Below are 21,024 nucleotides of genomic sequence, written 5' to 3'. Positions count from 1 at the left end.
AGCTCTATGGGAGGAGGCAGGAGGTTCCTGGAGCTGAAATTCCATGGCAAGGGGGATGTAACAGGTTTGCCTTCGTTCAGTCAGTCAGTCAGTCACTTACCCCAGCTGTGGGCAAATCTTGTTTGTTTTGTCTCCTCAAAAAAAAGCAAAACAAAGTGTACAAGAAAAGCACTTTGTCGTATTTTTGTCTTTAAAAACCAAACAAAACCTGCCCTTTCTTGCCTTAACTCACTCCTCTCTGACCACCTGGAGCAGGGTCAGCCTGGGGAGGGCGTAGGGGGACTTCAGAGCCCCCAGCAGCACTGTGTCCCAGCCCCAGAGCAGTAACAAGGCTCTGCGGGGTTTATTGTCTGGGATCTAACCTTGGCACCAATGTCTAACCTTGGGGTTAATAAACTCACTGAAAAATTTGTTTTCATGCTCCTTCTCTTTGTGTCCCTCTCTCAACACAGAGCCAGAATCTGCCACTAATTAAATTTACGCTGCTTCATTTCACTTTGCTGAGTGGCCACGGGTGCCAGATAAAGGCAGAGCTGCCTCCTCAGCACTTTGTGTCACAGAGCCCAGAACGTGCCCCTTGCAGCCTCCTTCCCTTCTCTCTCTGGCTGGGGTGTGCAGGGGGCTCCCCTGAACCAGGAGAGGGCCCTGAGCCCTCCGTGCCCTCCCTGGCCACGGGGCTGAGCCAGAGGGAATGTGCTGGCTGAGGAGTGTTTGCCCAGGCCCCCTTCCCATGCACGGAGGTGCTGAGGACTGAAGGAGCCAGTGCCACTGGGATGGTGGCAGAGCACGGGAAGGGTAAAAACCCTTTAACAGCAAAGAGGCCAAAGCGGTGACACCAAGACTAATGCAGCCATGCAGCCACGGCAGGTCATTTCCATCTCACTTGCAGGATTGTTCCCCCAGAAGTGCATTTTCCAGGCACTTAACAGTGGGCACAGCTGGAAGAAGGAAATGGGACCGTTTCATTAAGCTGCCGAAATCTGAAGGGTGAGCTGGGTGTGTGGCAGGATTGCAGCCGGGCTGGGATGCTGTATGAGCACCAGCTTTTCCCAGTGCCAGGCTGTGCCCCCTGCACTCTGTACCCATGCAGCTCATCCCTGTGAATTCCCCTCAACTCACTGTTTCCTAACCCTGCCAAGAATCACAATTATTCCAGGTTCAAGCGCTATAAAATCCCCTCAGTTTTGTCAGCAAAGATGAAAAAAACAAAGCACCAAACCAGCCCTTTCATCCCAGGGATGAAGGGACACCCCATGGCAGCCAGGATGGATGCTGTCCCTGCTCCCTGGAGGGGGCACTCGCCCTCAGAGCAGCCCAGCCCGAAGCAGACGCTCCCATCCTCCTCATGCTCATGGCTACTCGGGCAGTGCCGGGACCGGCAGTGCATTTGTCAGGATGAACGTGACAAGTAATGATCAGCCGTGTGGGACCCACAGTGATTCGGCCGCGGGTCCCTCCTGACTGCAGACGAAGTGCTGGCAGCTCTTCTGATCCAAACACTCTGCACCACTTGAAACCCTGCAGGAATTCTCTTGGGAAACAGCCTGGGATGCAGCCTGCAGAGAAAGCTGCACACCAGCAGCAAGTCAGGGTGAGAGAAAACAGCAGGAGCTGTTTCTTCTGGAGGAAAACAGCAGGAGCTTTTGCAATGCCACTGATTTTCAGCACATGTCGTATGGAGGTGCTGAAGGAAGACAACCAGGACAAAAACCCCTTGGAATAGGCAGCGTGGCAGGACACCACGGTGGGATCATCAGGTGGGAACAACTGTCACCAATGCCGCCACACGCAGAGAACAAGCCAAGGCCCGCTCTGCCTGCCACAAGCTGCACCCACTGGAAGCTGCCTTCAGCCTCTGCACACAGCAAACCTCCAGGACTGACTCCAGGGTCCAGCTCAGAAAGGGATAATGGCAGGAAGCCATAAGATATTAAACCAGCAGATTAAAACATACAAGACCACTTTGGATCATGTTACACATCCCTCCCCTCCCGCTTGACAGCACTAGAGATCCAAGGCAGTAAAACACAGCAGTAGCCCGTAATGGCCCAATAACTGTGGGATAAAAGGGCTGGGGGAGTTAGCTGTGAGGAGCCCAGCCTGAGCACGGAGCCCCCCTGGACTGCTCTGAGCATTATCCCTTAAGAGATCGTTTAAGCTTCCTTGGAAGTGCCACCTTAATTTCAGGTGATGTTCACACCTTATGGATCATTCTCAGAAATGACAGGAGAATGGAGTGCTCTGGATTCCCCGTTACAGCTCCCTCTCCATCATTCCTGGAACTGCCAGGCTCCAGTTCTGCAGTCCCTTTCCCTGCCCCGTGAGCAGTAGGATCACAGGCAGCACCTCTAGAGACTCACAGAATCCCAGACTGGTTGGAAGGGAGCTTAAAAGACCATCCCAAGGGCAGGGACACCTTCCACTAGAGCAGAGCTCCAGGCCTGGTCCTGAACAGCTCTAGGGTTGGCAAGGAGCACTTCCTCCCCACTCTGAGGCATTGCGCTCTGCTGGCCTTTGGGGCTCCGACGTCACCAGGCAGCTGCTCCCAGAGCAACCTCGGAGCCTGGGGGATCAAAGGCTGCGTGTCTTGGAGATGATCCCTCTCTGGACAGACAATCTGTCTCCACAGTCATGGAAAGGATGCTCATCAGCCAGGCCAGTGGACTCAAATAACTTTTCCTGGCACTTACTGCTGAGCACAAATTTAGCAGGAAAACAAATGGCAGGTTTTAGACCTGGTTCAAATTTGCCAATTCCTGTGCTCTACAGGCAGAAGTAGAACCTGCTCCTGAGGGCTTGAAATGCTGATTTACAACTAAATCCCTTGCCCTTGCCCAGGTTGTGCTGCTGGAGACAAGTACTTCTACACAGGATGAAAGAGACAGCGCAGCCCATCCCATACTTGGGAATTTGCTCATGGAAACATGAAAAGAAACATGGACAAGCAGGAAAGTAGGTGAAGAGTGAGCCCTTCAGAAAGAGGGAGGGAAGGAAAAGTGCTTCCACAATGTCTGAGATTGTTTTGGATTCAAATATGACATCGCTGAAGTTCTGCCATGCTCACACAGCCAAATCCCCACTCAAAGGTAAAGCAGCAAAGCTTGGACTGAGATTCCAGAAGAAAAGAAGCACCATCACTGCTCTCCTCCATATTTCCCACCTCCCTTTGTGTTGGGTTTGCATCCTGCTCTCTCCTGTCACAGCCCAGTCACAAGAGCTCACTAATGGATCAGCTTAAGTATCCAACATCTCCAATCCACGCTCTAGAAAAGAATCAATCAAGCACTTAATTAGTAACATCAGCAAGGAGCTGCCCAGAGACCGCTAACAGGGAACGGAATAAATTATCTATCACAGGTGGGATCCCATACAAGGGCAAATCCCTGATTCACCGACTTCTCCAGCCTTTTTAGGGGTGTAACTCACCCCGGCTTGACACCACAGGTGCAGAAAGAACTTCAACAGCAGCATGAAGGGCTCTTACAGAGACACACAGCTCAGTTATTTCTTAAAAAACCCTTTAATTGGAATTCCATCCTTATGGCAAATGACACACAGTAGGATTATCCAAATTTGCTGTGGTACATCAAATAGAAGTCCTTGGTCAATCTGAAATGCATATATTGGGCTAAAAGCAAGTATCTGTACACATCTGACATTAACAAAATCCAAGGAGCTGCTCTGTCTTGCAGCTTACACTTCATGGTGATCCCCAGCTCTCTGGGCGTGGTGGGAAGGGAGAATTCACTGAACTTTTAGGTACTCCTAGGGAGACCCTGGCCCCACTGAACTCAGCTGTACCATCCTCTCCAGGGGACGGCAGGAGGCCAGCTCTGACACCATCCACACACCTTCTGGTGTCACAGCACCTTTTGGAAGCTTCCACCTTCTATGAAATGCAGCCAGGACCGAGGGACAGGTTAAAAAGAAACTCAAGAGAGAAAAATTCACTCAATAATGAAAAAATACACCAAACTGCAGTGTGAAAGCAGGAAAACAACCTCACCCCTTTACTTCCCATTTCTTCCCCCAGGACACCACAGACTGTTCCTAACTCCTCAATTTCCAGTCGATATCCTGAGGCCAGAGCTCCACAGTGCTGGGAGCTCTGGTGGGCAGATCCCCTGCCCAGCTCACTCCTGGGGCAGGAGGACAGTGACCCCCTACCATCCCCAAAGCTCCCCACGGCTCTAGGAGGGCTCAGGAAGGCACTTGCACCATGGGATTCATCTCTCCTCAGGGCAGACACTCACCCAATCCACTGGGCATTGGCTTGAGAGATGAGGAGCTCCTCAGAAACCTTGATGAAAACTCCCCTCTGACAGCAAACAGCACCATCAGCTCTGTTAGACAGGCCCCAACTGCTAAAAGCTGGAAAATTAAGTGATTTCTACATGATGGTGTAATAGCAGCAACAGAGTAATTATCCCACTTGTGGTTAGAACACTCCAAAGTGAATTTTAAGTACCTTTTATTACTGGGGACAAAGGTAATGCCTCAGAATCAGTGCCGGCTAGTATTTTCAGGGCTCTCTCCAGTATGAAAATGAAAAGCCATCTGTATTTATAACACCACAAGGTTCATATGAAGTTAACCTTTGCTTTCCACACTTGTAAATGTGGTGATTACAGCCTGGACCACCTGAAGGTCCATGTTCCCTCCAGCTGTGAGGAAACAGGAGTAAGTAGGAAGATTTGATAGACTAGATTGTTCTCCACTGATCCCTAAGTGTCACGCAAAAAAGCGAAACAGAGAAAGTTCTTTGTCCAACAAGAGATGGAAGGCCAGTGTTCCCAGACAAACTGGACATTTGTGCTCCTTTTTCCTGCCCAGGCAGTGAGCAGAGCCCACGGGGAGGGAGAGGAGGGAGAAGAGAAGCTTCTGGCTCCCTGCCACTGTAACAGGCACAGGCATGAAGGGTCAAAAGAAGACTTCTTTCTGTGAGGGACAGGGTGCTGCAGGAGGTTCTGGCACTGAAGGAATCTCAGTCTGTCTCACCCTGGGAAGCAGGTATGGCAGTGGAGCAAGCAACTCTCCAGAGGTATTAGGGATTTACAGCACTCCACGGATGCTCAACACAGTACCCACCCATTCCTCCAGTACCCCATCTTCAATTCCAACAACAAAACAGAACAAGACAAACCCCTGATGTACCACAAGAAGCCTCTTCTCTCTTTAAACACCCTGTTCTCCAAAGACCAGAGGTCCAAACTGCTCGTGCCTCGTGGTTACCTGAGCAGATCAACCTGGCTGAGCAGCATGGCATCTGCTTCCCAGCCCCCAGCAATTCCCAGGAACCAGCCTGCAGTGCCCAGGTCCTGGCATTTCAGTGCTAAGGACATCAAGTAAACATGTGGCCCCCAGGAGGTGCCAGCTGGGCTGCCACACGTCTGGCTCAGTGCCACAGTCATAGCTTTGCTCCCACCCCACAGGACAGGAGGGGACCCTGGGGCCACCCTCAGTGCCAGGGCCCTGCCCACCTCGGCCCTGCTGTGGGCTGGCAGCCTTTCAGGAGAGCCCCAGCAAAGGGCTGCCTGTTCTCAGGCATCTGCCATGTGAAACTGTAAATTACTCCTGACTGATCATCTCCCTTTAAATAACAGCAATTAAGTCAGATCAGTCCTACCTATGGCACTCCATAGGTATCCCACAAAACTACAGTACTGCGGCACAGTAGAATGCACAGAGTGGATCTATAAACCTCCTGGAGAACAAGCCTGACTTCCTAAATTTACTTCACCAAACAGAAAAAGCCCTTTTTAATAAAAATAAGAAGAATTTCAAAAGCCATTCTGCTTAACAGATAAGCCAACATGTTTCCACACATGCTCCTGCTAGATTTGAAACATGCAGTTTCAATGGAGCAAATTCTCCAGTATCACCCAAGCAGGCGAATTCCTTTCAATTTATGCTCTTCAAATACTTTCCTGCAGATAATGAAAATGTTTTTCCTAGAAAATGTGAACAAATTTTGTGCATTCTACTATCCCAGCTAAGCTTTCACTCAAAGTTTCTGGTTGGAGAAAACCAAACCAAAGCCTTATCTTCATGTTCTAAAACAAAACAAAACATATATACACGCATTATTAAAAAGCATTAGAAGCCACTTGATCTCCAAAGTCTCCAAAGCCAGCTGCAAAGACCCTCTCAGAATAGACAACAGACTGTGCTGGTCAGACTGCACCTTAAGCAAAACCAAAATAACTGTACCTTTGACTTGGCAAGTTAATGCACTTGTGACCTCCCTGCATACAAATAAATTCCTGCATAGAAATAGAAGCTAATTGTAAAAAAGTTGTGTATGTTTTTCAGTGCATACTGCTGGGCTCATGCTTAGTCTGATCGGGGTCGGAGGACACGAAATCTCTTCACACCTGACAGGATAAATGCCCGTATTTCCCTACTTCTACAACTCTTCTCAAACAAAGAAATCAGAAAAATTAACCCAAGGTCAAGTTCTCCCTGCTGTTATGGGGATAACAGCATTGAGCCCAGCAGTTTGTGAGTGTGTGCTGGGAGGGCTGGTAGAGGCCTGTCCTGGCCTGGGGCAGGGTCCCCCCCAGGACACTGGGGGACAGGCGGCTCACAGGCACTGGCTGCTGAAGAACGCCTTGCTCTCCCTGCACACGGGGTTGATGCAGAGCGGGCAGCACAGGGTCAGCTGGCGGGAGCACACCTCGTTGGACTGCAGGTGGGAGCACACCAGGTCAGCCAGGGCCTGCAGGGCACAGGGAATGGTCAGAGGGAGCAAATCCATCTGTGCAATCTCCCCAGCCCAACCTGGGCACGCTGTGCCCCCTTCTGACAAAAACACACGCACTGCGGTGCAATAAACCCCTCTGTGCTAGACAGTTTAGGTACAAGGGGTTCCATTTCTGCTCTTAAACTCAAAATACGTCAAAACTACCTGAAAACATCCACACTCAGCAGGAAACACAACTGCAAACCTTGACAGCCACTGCAACATAGCACATACCTTGGAGAACAGTGGATTCCCATTGAGAGACTCTGCTCTTCTGATATTTTCAACTCCACACTGAATCAAAAATAAGGAGGAAAAAGTTTAACCTGTTAATCTGATCCTTCACTGTGTAGCCTTCAAAATCTTCCCACTTCATTCAGAAGCTGCCCCAAAATGACAGGATTAAATGCAATATCATGGTTTTTAGTACAGCAAAAATGACTGTGGGGCAACATTACATTTTGCTGTCAAAAACAATTCATTCTTTTTTAGCAATACTTGTAATGTTTTAAAGACCTAGATCTAGAAAGACAACCTCCCACCTGTTTTGTGATTAAACTAGCTCAGATTAATTTCTGATTTACAGGAAAATAAAACTAATCCCAAATAATACTGCAAGAAGCAACTACAAGGCAAATTGCAGCCCAGGAGAAATAATTTCAGAGCAGCACTACCCAAACAGGGACCAAACCCACAGAGCATTCACCTCGTTGGCTAAAACCTGGGCATACTCGATATCCAGTTCATACAGAGTTTCAATGTGGTCACTCGTAAATGCTATTGGGACCAGCAACATGTTCTTCTTTCCTTGCTGGCACAGTCCTTTAATGGTCTCATCTGTCTGGGGACCCAGCCAAGGCATTGGTCCAACCTGGAACAAAAAAGCAGAGATAAAGGAAAAACACTCATTAAATCATTTTCACAAAGAACATCCACATTTCCTAAGGCAGGGTGACAGACCAGGTTATGGATGGGATAGAAACAGTTATTTTTATTTCCCTGCTTTTCGTTGTACTTCTCACTTTCTCCACTAAATGCTTAATGAAGACACACTTCCCACCATTACATCTCAAAGGAACAGAACTTGGGCTGGCCTGAACAAGACTGAATAAAAAAACTGAAAATGTAACTAAAGGTGTATTTTTTCAGTCCAGTAAGATCCTGCACAGGGTTTACCTGCTCACCTTCCCTGAGCACATACCTTGGACTGCCACACAAGCCTGTAAGGGTTGGAGTAGTTGAGCTTCTCCATGACCCTCTGGACAGTAGCTCCCACTTCCTGAGGGTACGGATCACCGCGGTTCACCACCTGCACCACAAACACAGCACACCTTTGTCAGCAGGGAACACTCCAGGGAAAGACCAGATTGGCCTGGCACTTGCACAGCTGTGTCCCCACATTTTCCCTGAGGTAACTCACAGACATGGGCAGCGAGTGGGCTGAGAAGAGGATGACCACCTCTTTCCTTTTGTCTGGTGGGAACAGGTTCAGCTCCTTCTGGATGTGATCAGCAAAGCACTGCTCAGGGAAACAGAAACAAAGACCTGAGTCAGGAACACCGAGAGGCATCCCTGCTCTCAGTGATCCAGACAGGCAGCTCCCATTGTTTCCATGCTGCCTTAAGAACTCCCAAATTGCCTCAGTGTGCACAACACTCAGGCAGTGTGTCCAGGGAGCGTTCTCCAGCACAGGCAGTTCCACCTCACCTGCCTTCAGTGTTTTTTTCATCTGCTCAGCACAGAAACTGCAAACCCACACGAAAGTAAGGAGAAGCTCCATGATAAAGACCAAAGAGCCATTTTCTCTGGAAAGAAAGCAGAAAGAAGGCTTCCCTTCACTGCTCCTGCCACAGCCAGGAGTTACTCTTTGCTGCCAGAGGGGAATCTGACAAACCAACATAATCTGTGTGTGTGTTGATCACAGACCTGCTCCGAGCAGGAATTTGGACTAATGGCCTGTAGAGGTTCCTTCCAGCCACGACCATTAGGGTAACATCACTCAGCTTTTAAAACAGGATGTGCACCGTGGTCACTTTCACACATTGTCTTGCCAAAGCATGGGCCATGAAATAACCCTCCTTCTCCTGTAATTTCAGACATGGTAGACAGGACCTATTTCATCACACAACTAAAATGCACTCTCATATTGAAGCCTTCCTGTTATCTTTCCTCAGTATCTTTTTCTGTTTTAAAAGAAAATATATAAACCTCAAAGCCTTCAGATCCACACCTGAATGAGAAGGGGATGTGTGGGCCATCGGTCAATTATGCTCCACTTCATCTTTGGCTTCTCCCCCTTCTCGTTATAGTAACGATAAATGGCATTTAAACTGCTTCCTGAAACAGAGAATTAACAACGCAAGTTCAGCCAGGCCACCAGCAAGCTGTCAGATTGAAACAGCTTGGCAGCAAGCTATTATCATATTTTAAAATGCTACCTAATTAAAATGCAACCATAAATCAGAGCTGAGAGTCTCCAGTGGGAACAATTCTATCCCAGACCATACAATGCACCAGTCTGATCAAAGTTCAAACGATTGATCCACATCCATAGGCATGTGCCCACAGACCCTCTGCCCTGCTCAGGGCTCACCTGTGGTGGAGCAGCTGTACTGGGGGTACTGGGTGAAGGCCACAGCCCTCTCGATGCCATCCCTCTCCATCTCCTCGATGGCTTCCTCCGTCAGCGGATGCACGTACCGGAAGCCGATGTAGTACTTGTGAGGCGCTGCAGCCCCAGCACCGGGACATGAATGGCAGGAAAGGATGAGAATTCACAGTAACACAGCTTTACATGTAACACAGACAAGAACAAGCAGGCTGAAACTGCTTGCTGATAATTTTCTGGCTACTTTTGTAAAGCAGTGTCATATAAGCCCTTGCTTTGGCCAAGCAATTTTCTGGTACCTCCCTTGGCTGTGATTAAAATTTAAAAGTGATTGACATTATGGTTTGCTTCCGCAGGAACATCACTTGCCTGCTTCTCCTGCATTTAGCAGAGGTGTGGTTCCCAGCCTGGACAGAGCCTCGGTGTCTCACCAGGCAAGTCCTGATTTTAAGGAGGCAATGGTAAAAAAGTGTGGCTACAGGAAGCTAAATGAATGCCCCAATGCCTTCACAGCCCACAGCTCCAGCTGCCTTCCCTGCCCAGCACACCTGCTCTGATGGCACCCAGACCCCAAGGATCAACACTACTGTCTGGGGTAGCAGAGCAGTGAATCAGGGACACCTGCTCTCCCATTCTGATTTTGGAGAGGTTTTATAAAAGGCTTCATGGCTTTAACATCTAATTTTGGTGGCAATATGATTCTCCCTGAGAACATCTCAGGTTCCTCCATTTTTTATCTATAATCTTTTGGGTGTCAGCTTTGGGAGCATGGCTTGGTTCGGGGATGGGAGGCAGGCAGGGGAGGTTTGCTGTTTTGTTTTTTTAAGTGGAGGACAGAGGTTCTCAGGAGAACAAAAGCAAAGTTTCTTTTTCAGGGTTTCCAGGTCAGTGGCTCTGAAATAACATTTAGCAGGTTTCTGAAGGAAGCAGATGTCCCATGCTTGGGCTCTGCTCCATACATTTATGCAGGATTCAGAAAACGGATTTAGTCAGCCCCAGTTCTCTGCAGGAGGCAGGAGAGCTCCCAGCTGGGAGCAGCAACAAATAAAGACCCAACTTCAGGAGCCCTTGAGCCAGTAACCTCATTAACATCTTTGAATGGCATTAAAGACAAAAGTCTGACTAACCACAGTAGGGGCTGTAGGAGTTTAACCTGGGAAAGGACATTCAAGGAAGAACATGGCCAACCTGGAAGCAATACCCTCAGTGTCAGGTTTTGTTCAGGACCATGGGCAGCAAAAGAGAGGTGTTGGTGTCTGTATACAGACTGTATAAATAATAGGGACATCCTGTCCTGATCTTGGCTTGGATAGAGTCAGTTCCCCTCCTAGCAGCTGGTGCAGTGCTGTGTCTGGATTTAGGATGAGAGCAGTGTTGCTGGCACACTGAGCTGCTTTCACTTCCTGCCCAGACTAAATCAAGGCAAAATGACCCTGAAAGTATTTCTTTTTTGCCATATTACACATGGTAGCAGCACCTCCTGCCAGTTACTCGTTAAGAGGGCTCAGCACTCCCCCCCAAAGTGCTACCTGTGAGCACACCATATTCCCAAATGCTGTCTGCAAGCACATCCAACTGTTCCAAGCTGTTCTGAAGGAACACAGTGCTCTGCAAGGTCACTTGGGATGCTGAAGGAAATGGCTGGCAGTGCTCAGCACATTCTATTGTTAAACTGCAGCTGCTGTCAAGTAAAAAAGAAGCCTCCAAAGGACTTATCAGGTAGGAGAGGTGCCCAGAGAAGGGTGACTGCACAGAGAGTGGTCACCAAACAAAAGCAAGTGGGAGTGGGACACTGGGAAAAGCAGATAAACCTTCCCAGCCTTATCTGCAGAACCTGCTGCAAGCCTCACCCTTCAGAGACTCCTGCTCCAAGAACACTCCTGCCTTGGATGACACAGCAGGCCTCAGGCTCTGACTCTACCTGCAGGGACCACAGCTGGAACTAAGCTAGGGAGTCACATCTATGGAGAAAGGACTGAACACCACCTGAACGAAGGCACCAGTGACACACCACGTTCTGAATGGATGAAATAAATTTGGTTCTAGCCTTCCAAGAACATTGCTTTTAACCTTCCAGACCCTTTTAGCAGTCTTTTTCCTCTAGCCCTTTTCTAGCCAAGCCTGAGGCACACCCCACAAAGAGCTACAAAACAGCCCTGCATGAAAGGACATTCATAGAAGCATCTGCACCCATTTCCCATTGCAGTCATGCTACCAGGCAGAGTGGCACAGGCTACCCCATACCAGTCAGCACTCCTTGCTGGGAGGGAGTGAGCTCCAGAGGGATTCTGCGACACAGAGACAGGGGAGGGAGGCTGTATTCATGTTTGAAGTTTTCTTACCATGAAGGACTGGCAAAGAGAGCATCTCCTTCCACCCCAGCCAAACTGTCCAGCCTTATCTTCTGCTGTGTCCCCGGGTGGGGCCCACTGCTATCGCTCAGCCATGCCCTGCACTGCTCATCTACAAAGCCTTGTCTTTTCTCCAAACGTCCTCCTTTCAGCCCTGAAACAGCTGCTGAGAACACCACTCTGAACCCCTCCTCCCACACCCGCCTTAGTCGTTCACATGAAATACATTCCCCTTTCTTCCCATCTAAGCCTCAGCCACTTGTCTTCAGTGCAGGCTTCCTCAGGCTGAAGCAGGGCTTACAGGGCAAGGCACGATGCCTGGCAGTGCCACACACCAAGGCAGACTCCTGGCACCTGCCTTGGGACACCTGAAAATAACACACTTAGTCTATCAGTTGTTTTCCCATGATCACAGGAGAGACAGAGGTGGCTCCCTGAGCTCAGCCTTCGGTAACAACCTTACAACAAACGGAATCCCTTCTGCACTATCTTTGCCATGACTTCCCAACAGGGCTGGAATACACCCCATAATGAAAACCAAGAAGCCAAAGCTGCTTTGCAAGCAAACGGTTCCAAGGCAGAGAGCAAAAGCCTGTAGGAGGCTGAGCAGAGCAGTACCAGTGTGAGGAGACATGCTGTCCAGCAGCTTCACCATGCCCTCTCCCTGCACCACCGTCCACTTCTTGATGGGGGAGCCCCCACCGATCCTGCTGTACTGCTCCTGGATCTTCGGTGTGCGGCGCTTGGCAATGAGTGGGGCCAATTTACTGCAGCATTGGAGAGGGATGTGTTAACAGGACAGCCCAAACCACCCCTTCCCCAGAGCTCTGCTGCAGCGGGTTTTCCCTGGCAATCTCCCCAAATTACATCAAAGCAGCATGGTTTGTTTGATGTTCTATTCCACCACCCTTCCCACACCTCAATCTGCAATTAAAAGAGCATGACCATGACACACCTACTTCCAGAGGGTTTTAGCACTGTCTCATGCACTGACTGCTCCCAGGATGAAGCAGTCTTAGGGAATGCTGCTCCCCACAGAAGGTAAATATTGGAGCCTACAGCTCAGGCAGCAACACCCAACACTGCCTGTATCACAGGAGATCCCAGTGCTCCTCACTTTTGAACTGGAAGGGTCATTAGATCTCTGTCCAGGAAGAGACGCAGCAGGAAATCATGGACGTCATCCAGCCGCTCCGGGCCTCCCATGTTCAACATCAAGATTCCTGTTTTAGGTTTCCTATGGAAGCAAGAGATATTTCAAATCCTAGACCTACTGCTTTTATTTTTATTGTGACGACAAAACAACCAGCTTATCCTCCTGCATTTGCCTTTTGCAAAGGCAGCTCCTGTTCCAAGGCTCCTTCTGCTTATGTAAACACTTGTGCTAGGAACAGGAATGGCCAAGCACAAGTATCTATATGATTTTTGCTTTTTTAAAAAAGTAACCACTTTGTAACACAAACAGCTGGAAACACACTAAGAAAGCCGTCTTGCAGCTGCTGGCCCTAAGGGGGGTTATAAAACAAGGTCTCAGCTGTGGATTCCAACCAAACCAAGCAACAGTTTCCAGGGAAAACAGATGAGCCACTCACACAAGTCTTTGTCTTCATTATTGTGGGGACACAACTCATCTCCTGCAGCAGTGAAAGCAGCAAGAAGCCTTTCTACACATAAATTCATTGCAGGGCCAGTTGTGTTTGGGTTGGGTTTTTCCAGAATAGATTTTCTGTCCAGGTGCAGGTTTGGCACACTGTTGTAAGGATAAGGTCCCACAGATGGTGATAGCAGCAGCAGCACAGATGGTGGTATCAGCATTTACAGAATGGCTGCTGATCACAACTCTCACCCAATTTCCCCATGGAATTGTTTCCCTTGCCCAAGGTAGCCCACAGACCAGGACCTCTCACTTCCCCAGTAGATGTTTTAGGTTGCACAGGGAGCTTTACCCTCCTCTTGTTAAAGTCAAAGTCTTACAAAAGGGGCATTGAGAGGAGCCCAGGCCTGACCCAATGTTTCGGGACCTCAGCTTCCATTCCCCTTCTGCTGGAGTGTGTATCAGAAGGCTGCTGAATAAAACCCAGGAAGCAGGAACCAGAAGTTCAAATAATAATGACAATGAATGTCCTTCCATTGCTCCTACACTGCCTCAGGCCTCACGTGGACCCCAGGCTCAGTGAACTCTGCAGGAACAAGGCTGTCCTTGTCCCCCAGAATGGAGAACACAGAACATGAGGCTGGGTGAGTGCAGGCAGGCAGATAAACAATCACACACACACAAAGCAGACCAAGCCCCATGGCTGCCCTGCTACTATCAGGGAGACGCAGCGGCCCAGAGCCCCCCACTTACCTCTCCTGGGGCTGGATCTGGAGCTTGGAGCTCTCCATCACTGCGGCGGCCATGGCCTGGCCTCTCCATCGCACTGGCGCCCACAGCTGGCTGCAGCTCCTCAGCACTGCGGGGAGATAACAGCACTGATAACCTGATAACACTGGGCTGAGGGGCGCCTAATCCCTCCACAGCCACACAAACCCACTCACAGCACTGTGCTCCAGGTCCTGGAATCAAAGAAAGTCAGGAAATCACAAGCTTCTGCCTTTCTCTATACTTACAGCTCTGCAGATACCAGGCAGCAACCAAAACCCAAACCAAAGCCTTACTAATCTGAGTTCCAATCATAACTCCAAAATAACTGGTGACAACAGAGCAGAAACAAGGGGCTGACACTGAGGAATAAGCATCAGACTGTGTAACTCCTCGTGGGTGAGACACACCTGGGCTAACCCCGGACAAGCACAAGATTTCCACATCATGTCTACAGTGTAGGTTAGACATCTGCTCCTGTTTGACTCTGTGTCAGGAACACCGAGCAGCAACTCCAGAATCCATCTACCTGGAGACCTAGGCAACCTTCTTTCTCACTACCCAGCCAGGTGATGGCTATCAATCTGGATTTCAGCATCAGACAAACCCCAAGATTTTCCAAGCCTGCGCACATCCACCTCCAGCTCTCCTGGTGCCCCTTTAGCCACTGGAAAGGGCTCTGAGGTCTCCCTGGATTCTTCTCTTCTCCAGGCTAAACAACCCCAGCTCTCCCAGCCTGGCTCCAGAACAGAGGGGCTCCAGCCATCAGAGCATCTCTGTGGCCTCCTTTGGACTCACTCCAGCATCTCCACATCCTTATGTCAGGGGGCCTGCAGCTGAACACAACCAGATTATCCTTAAGGTTCCTGCCAACCCATTCCATACAATTCCATGGTCGTTACAACTTGCCTTTTTCAAAGGCACACTCCTCGGGAGTTCATTGTCACTACATGGTATTCTTTTAGTGCAAAAATAGTGTGAATTGCTCATGGTGAAATAAAAAAAGGTTAAATTCTGCATTCCTGTCTCTCCGGCAATTGTTCAGTGCGACATTTCCCCAGTCAGACCGCAGGAGCTCAGCAGCAATTGAGCCCAAATAGCACAGAGCTCCTTGGCAGCTGACCCACCCACTGGGAAGAGCATCTTACAGCTCACAGTTCTCTAATAACCTCCTGAACAGATGCTGAATGGCCTCAAAACCTGCTGAAATCAATGGCAACGAAACACATCCCACAAATCCAGCCTCTTACTCAGGATTACAAGTGCGTAGCTGTGGATACCTGTGTCTGCACTGATATAAAAGGCTGCAAACTAAAGAACTTCAAGCATCACTATTGCCTGAAAGGCTCTTTTCAAATATTTATTTTTTTACTTCCAGTTCTTAGGTTATTACTTTCTGAGGTGCTGACACTATATGCCAATTATAGAGAACAATAAAAAAGGAAGTTTCAATGGCTGTGTTGATACTTCTGTACTGTAAGAATGCAAGAGCAAACTTGGCCCAGACGGTGGTAGGACACTGCCCAGGCTCCCCAGGGAATGGTCAGAGCTCCAGGAGCACTTGGATAACACTCTCAGGCACAGGGTAGGATTGCTGGGGTATCCTGTGCAGGGCCAGGAGTTGAATCAATGACCAGGAGACCCTTCCAACTCAGGACACTCTGCAATTGTCTGACTTAACGTGAGGTTTATACCCGTTTCCACCTGCATCAGGAAAGAAGGACACAGCGCAGAACAGGATGTGCAACAAGGATGATCCCAGCCTGATGGAACATTGGTAAAAGTGTTCTTTCATATGTTTTAGAAGTGGCACTATGGTACTAAACTTTAAAGTGAAAACTGGGGTGGGTAAGCACAAGGTACCTGCCGGCAGGGACACGAAGTGAGCGCTGCACGGCCAGCGGTGAGCAGCGGGAGGACAGCGGTGACCCTGCCCGGGGCTCATACCTCCCACCGCACCCGCAGCGAACCGCGACACACGCAGCACTTCCACAGAAACGCTTTCAAACAGGAGAGCGGCTCGTTTAGAACGGAATTCCACAGAGTGTAAAACACAAACACACAGAAGATCGCGGCGGGACTGAGGCTGACAGGAGCAAAGGGCGCGTTCCCCTTGGCTGGGACACCCCCGGGCATAGGGGTTCGGAGGGGAGCCCCTGCGGGGCGGGCCAGCAGACCCCGCAGCTCCCGCAGACCCCCCTCAGCGCACCGGCAGGAGGCCGCCATCATCCTGCGCAGCCCCTCCCGCAGCCCCGGTAAGCACGGCCCCGCCGGCCCCAGCGCGGGTCAGCGTTATGGAAGGCGCCTCTCGGGCGTTGTGTAACGCCGTGCCGGCGCGCTCCTGCCCGCGCAGCGCCCGCGGTGTCCGGGCAGCCCTCAGGCCGTCCGCTGCCCCCAGCCCCCCATTCCCGCCATCGCGGCGGCGCCCCCACACTCACGGTGACGCCCAGCAGCGGCGGCAGCAACAGCCATCTTGGCCGCCCGCATTCCCTCAGACAGCCCCAACACCGCCCCTCGCGTTACACCGCCCCCGGCACGGCCCCGGCACCGCCCCGGTACCCGCGCGGCAGAGGGGGCGGTCCTGGGAGAGCGGGCGGCGGTCCTGAAGTAGGTGTCCCATTAGTGGCGCTGCCCCGGCTCCCCTCAGTAGTCCCTGTGGACTCCCACGGAGTGAGGGCGAGTAATGCCCGGCTTGAAGTGACGCTCGAAACTGCAAAACGTTTTAAAACTGCAAAATCTTTTAAAAAGATATTTTAAATGTTATTGTAAAAAAATGCTGGGGGCTTTCTCAGCGGGTGCCTCGTGAGAGATGAGGGTTCGGTTCTGCACCCCATCAGACATTGGTGCAGGAGCACAGAGCTCACCTGGTAACCTCCATTCCCGGTAAAAATTCAGGCACTGGAATTCAGGCACTGGAAAAGGTTGCCCAGAGAGGTGGTGAAGTCACCATCCCTGGAGGTGTTTAAAAGGCATCTGGATCTGGCACTGGATGATGTGGTTTAGTGGTTTAGGAATTCCAGAGGTAGTGCAAGGTTGGTGGTTGGACTTGATGATTCTATGATAATGATACTATAATTTAAACACAAAGGAACAAACACCACAGCACTTATCCTGCACATGTGGGTGGTTTGCATCCCATGTCTCCAGCTGCAGTTTTGGACACCTCATGGAAGGGCCAAGGGCAGAGCCAGCTCTCGGTGCAAAGACTGGCAGCACCATGTTCTCCTCAGAAGTGCCTTACAAAGCAGGGCCAGGTAACCTTTAACATACATAAATATAGAATAGTGCATGTAAGGAGCAGTAATCTAATCAAAACTAAAGGACAGTCATCCCAAAGCTGCCAGGGACAAGGCTGAAAGGTCCTGAAACCAGTGCTGGCAGCATAGTTTACCAGTTCCTAATCCAATTACCAATCTGATTGTCTGGAGACACTGTGAAGGAAAATGAAAGTTGAAGATGAGGAGAGATCCAAGCTCTGATTGCACATTTTCCTCTCTTCTGCAGGCGTGTTTTCCCTTTCTAATAAAAATAAATGCAGGTTCTCTTGTGTTCCAAGCAACTACAGCATCTTTCCCAGATCCCACCCCACCTCTCTCCACCAGCTGCCAAGGGAATTGCACAGCAGTCTCTGGTGAGATCCACAGCATCTTTCATCAGGTCACCTTTTAAGCTCCTTATCTGATCTGCCTTTTCCATGAGCACTTCTTAAGTCCTCAGTCCTTCCTCTAGCAGCTCTCCTGATAAGGAGGCCTTTAACCTTTACAAAGCAGCTCAGCCCTGTCAGTCTAAGGACTGAAAACTCATCTCAAACAAGGGATGTTTTTCTAGAGGCATCTTTTCCTGACACTTCTCCCTTCCCATCACTTCAGGCACTAAAAGGCAAGTAAATTAGAAAGTCTTTACCTGGTGCCAGAAGTCCAGACTGCTACCCCCAGGACTGCTGCCTTGTCAACCTTAGTCAGCACCACATTGATTCTCTCCAGGACATTTCACTGGGCAGCTGAGGCGGTCCCTCCAAATTAGAAAAATTCATGCTTTTAAGTTAGTTAATGGGAATTTTGTTTAAAAAGGGAAAAAAGCTCATGCCAGTTCTTGGGATATGTTCATTGCACTTGAAAATTCCCTTTTCCTGGGTTTTTGTCCACACTGTGTCTTGGTTTGGAAAGACAGATACTTGTCAGGGAAAACTGGAGTTTCCTTTGGAATGGAGAATGTAAAAACCCCCTCCCTCCAAATTATTACAATTTTGCAATTAGGAGCTTTCAGGCAGAAATATGGGAATAGGAATAACAGTTGTTTACTAGGAATATTAAAAAAATACAAATGCAGTAGTACAAAAAAAAACAAACAAGCAAACAAACAAAAGTCCTAGAAAACCCTGACAGAGATATGACCTGACACCCTGTTGTCACGGTGTTGGAAGCAGTCCAAATGAGTCTTCCTGGAGTAACAGATGTTGTTCTGTGAAGTAGAGATGATCCAGTAGGAAAAAGGGGTCCAGTGCTGGCGAGACGGGTTCGGTCTTCCTCCAAGAATTCAGTGGAAAAACAGGCTGATCTGGGGTCCCTGTGTCCCCATTTTATCTGGGTAGGGAATGGTTGGCTCCTTCCCACTGGGTGGAGCATCTCACAATGGAATGAAGTAATGTTGTCAGTCATGTGAGAGGCCTTAAATGGCCCATTCACAGGTGATATCCTCAGAGGAGGATGGGTGGAGGAAGAGATAAGAAGGCACTGCCTTATCTGGTGTTATCAGTTGTCCCATTGTCCTAGTTTAGGACAAATTTAGGGGGAAATCCCCACAACTCCCTCCCCCACCACCGGGTTCGAGAGGAATTTCCTCAGAGGAAAAGCGGAAAAAACTTGTTTATTGAGAAACAACGAAAAAACACTCCCCAACACAAGAAAAACAGTCCGAGATGACAACAAATGTTTTCACCAGTCCAAGAGAGGGTGAGCAGTCTCTGCTGGGGAGGGTGCCAAAGCTTCTTTCAGGTGCAGACTCCAGGGGGTTTTCCCTTGATGTTCCCGAATCAGGGCCCGAAGCAGGTCCGATGTCTTCAGGGAAGGGAGGAAGGAAAGAAGGGGAAACACAAAAGCAGAAAAATGGCAAAAAACAAGCAAAAAAGCAGAAAGCAAGAGAGCAAAGCCAGCAAAGCAGCCTAAAGCTAGCAGCAAGCCAAAAGCAAGCAGCCAGGGGAGGGGCTCAGCTATAGACAAAACAAACTGGGAACACAGGAACAGAAACACACGATTTGGGATACAAAGCATGAAAATGTCCTGTCACCCCAGGACATTCCACCCCTTATCCCATATCGTGAACATGTTACTGAACACAATGAAAAAAAAACTTTCTTCTCACTTGCTCAAACCTTCCACACTTAACACATTTCCTTCCATCTTACTTGCTCAGACCTTTGACACTTTCACGTTTCCTTCTGTCTCATATCTGTATGATCTAACGTACAGAAAATGGTGGTAATGCTCAGCAAACAATATCATCCCACAATCAGATCTCCCTGAGGTACACAACGGGTTGTCCCATCTTTCTGCATTATCCACCAGGTATAACCTGGTCCTTGAGCAAAGACAATCCCACGAATGGGTTTGCCTGTACTCAAGGCAGGATTAATCCATACTGTCTTCCCCAACAAACCTCTGACATGGGCCACTGGGACTTTATCTCCATCTACTATATTAAGGGGCTCAGACTGGGCAGGACCTGCTCGGTTGGTGGAACCTCGAGTGTTAACTAACCAGGTGGCTCTTGCTAAATGCTGCTCCCAGTTCTTGAAAGACCCCCCCACCCAGTGCTTTCAAAGTGGTTTTTAACAATCCATTGTACCTTTCCACTTTACCTGCAGTTGGTGCATGGTAGGGGATGTGGTACACCCACTCGATGCCATGTTCCCTAGCCCAGTTGTTAATAAGATTATTTTTAAAATGAGTCCCATTGTCTGACTCAATCCTCTCAGGAGTACCATGCCTCCAAAGGACCTGCTTTTCAAGGCCCAGGATGGTGTTGCGGGCTGTAGCATGAGACACGGGGTAGGTTTCCAACCATCCCATAGTGGCTTCTACCATGGTTAGTACATGGCGCTTGCCTTGGCGGGTTTGAGGCAGCGTGATGTAATCAATCTGCCAGGCCTCCCCATACTGGTACTTGGACCATCGCCCCCCATACCAGAGGGGCTTCACCCGCTCAGCCGGTTTAATGACAGCACATGTCTCACAGTCATGAATAACCTGAGAAATGCTATCCATGGTTAGATCCACCCCTCGGTCTCGTGCCCACTTATAGGTGGCATCTCTACCCTGGTGGCCTGAGGCATCATGGGCCCATCCTGCTAGGAACAGCTCTCCTTTGTGCTCCCAGTCAAGATCTATCTTCAACTCCCCTATCTTTGCAGCCTGATCTACCTGCTGATTGTTCTGCTGCTCCTCATTAGCTCTGCTTCTAGGGACATGGGCATCTACATGGCGAACCTTCACAGGTAGTTTCTCTAACCGGGTAGCGATGTCTTTCCATTCTTCAGCAGCCCAAATTGGTTTTCCTCTGCGCTGCCAGTTCGCCTCCTTCCATCTCTTCAGCCATCCCCACAGAGCATTGGCTACCATCCAGGAATCAGTATAAAGGTAAAGTTTTGGCCACTTCTCTGCTTCAGCAATGTCCAGGGCCAACTGAACGGCTTTGAGCTCCGCGAGTTGACTCGATCCACCTTCTCCTTCGATAGCTTGTGCGACTTGTCGTGTGGGGCTCCACACGGCTGCTTTCCACTTCCGGTTCATCCCCACAAGGCGACAGGAACCATCAGTAAAAAGAGCGTAGCGTGTGTCTTCTGCCGGCAGTTGGTTATATGGTGGAGCTTCTTCAGCACGGGTCACTTGCTCTTCTCCCTCTTCACCAGTGAGACTGAAACTTTCACCCTCAGGCCAATTTGTAATTACCTCCAAAATCCCAG

At 49.6% G+C, this 21,024-nt stretch overlaps 1 protein-coding gene across 1 annotated transcript; it reads right to left on the bottom strand.

The window, feature by feature from the left end:
* Positions 1 to 5,765: 5,765 nt before the first annotated feature.
* FECH (ferrochelatase) lies at positions 5,766 to 16,611 on the bottom strand. Its single transcript, XM_063424451.1, has 11 exons — positions 16,502 to 16,611; positions 14,049 to 14,154; positions 12,819 to 12,938; positions 12,320 to 12,468; positions 9,336 to 9,470; positions 8,973 to 9,079; positions 8,163 to 8,261; positions 7,944 to 8,051; positions 7,449 to 7,613; positions 6,977 to 7,036; positions 5,766 to 6,718 (listed from the first exon to the last, which is right to left on the bottom strand). The coding sequence occupies exons 1-11, from the start codon at positions 16,548 to 16,550 to the stop codon at positions 6,584 to 6,586; spliced, it is 1,233 nt and encodes a 410-aa protein (XP_063280521.1). The 5' UTR covers positions 16,551 to 16,611; the 3' UTR covers positions 5,766 to 6,583.
* Between the last annotated feature and the right edge of the window lie 4,413 nt (positions 16,612 to 21,024).

The sequence above is a fragment of the Prinia subflava genome (assembly GCF_021018805.1).
Source record: "Prinia subflava isolate CZ2003 ecotype Zambia chromosome W unlocalized genomic scaffold, Cam_Psub_1.2 scaffold_33_NEW, whole genome shotgun sequence".
Lineage (NCBI taxonomy): Eukaryota > Metazoa > Chordata > Aves > Passeriformes > Cisticolidae > Prinia > Prinia subflava.
Note: the sequence above shows the minus strand (reverse complement) of the source record. Positions and strands in the feature narration are given on the sequence as shown.

Bases quoted from the DNA above. Each gene is read 5' to 3' on its own strand.
- FECH (XM_063424451.1), bottom strand. From the start codon at position 16,550: ATGCGGGCGGCCAAGATGGCTGTTGCTGCCGCCGCTGCTGGGCGTCAC. The intron at 8,052-8,162 runs GTGAGTTACCTC...TTTGTGGTGCAG, and splicing joins CCCACTCGCTGCCCATGTCT to GTGGTGAACCGCGGTGATCC. The intron at 7,614-7,943 runs GTATGTGCTCAG...TTTTTGTTCCAG, and splicing joins GGCTTGTGTGGCAGTCCAAG to GTTGGACCAATGCCTTGGCT.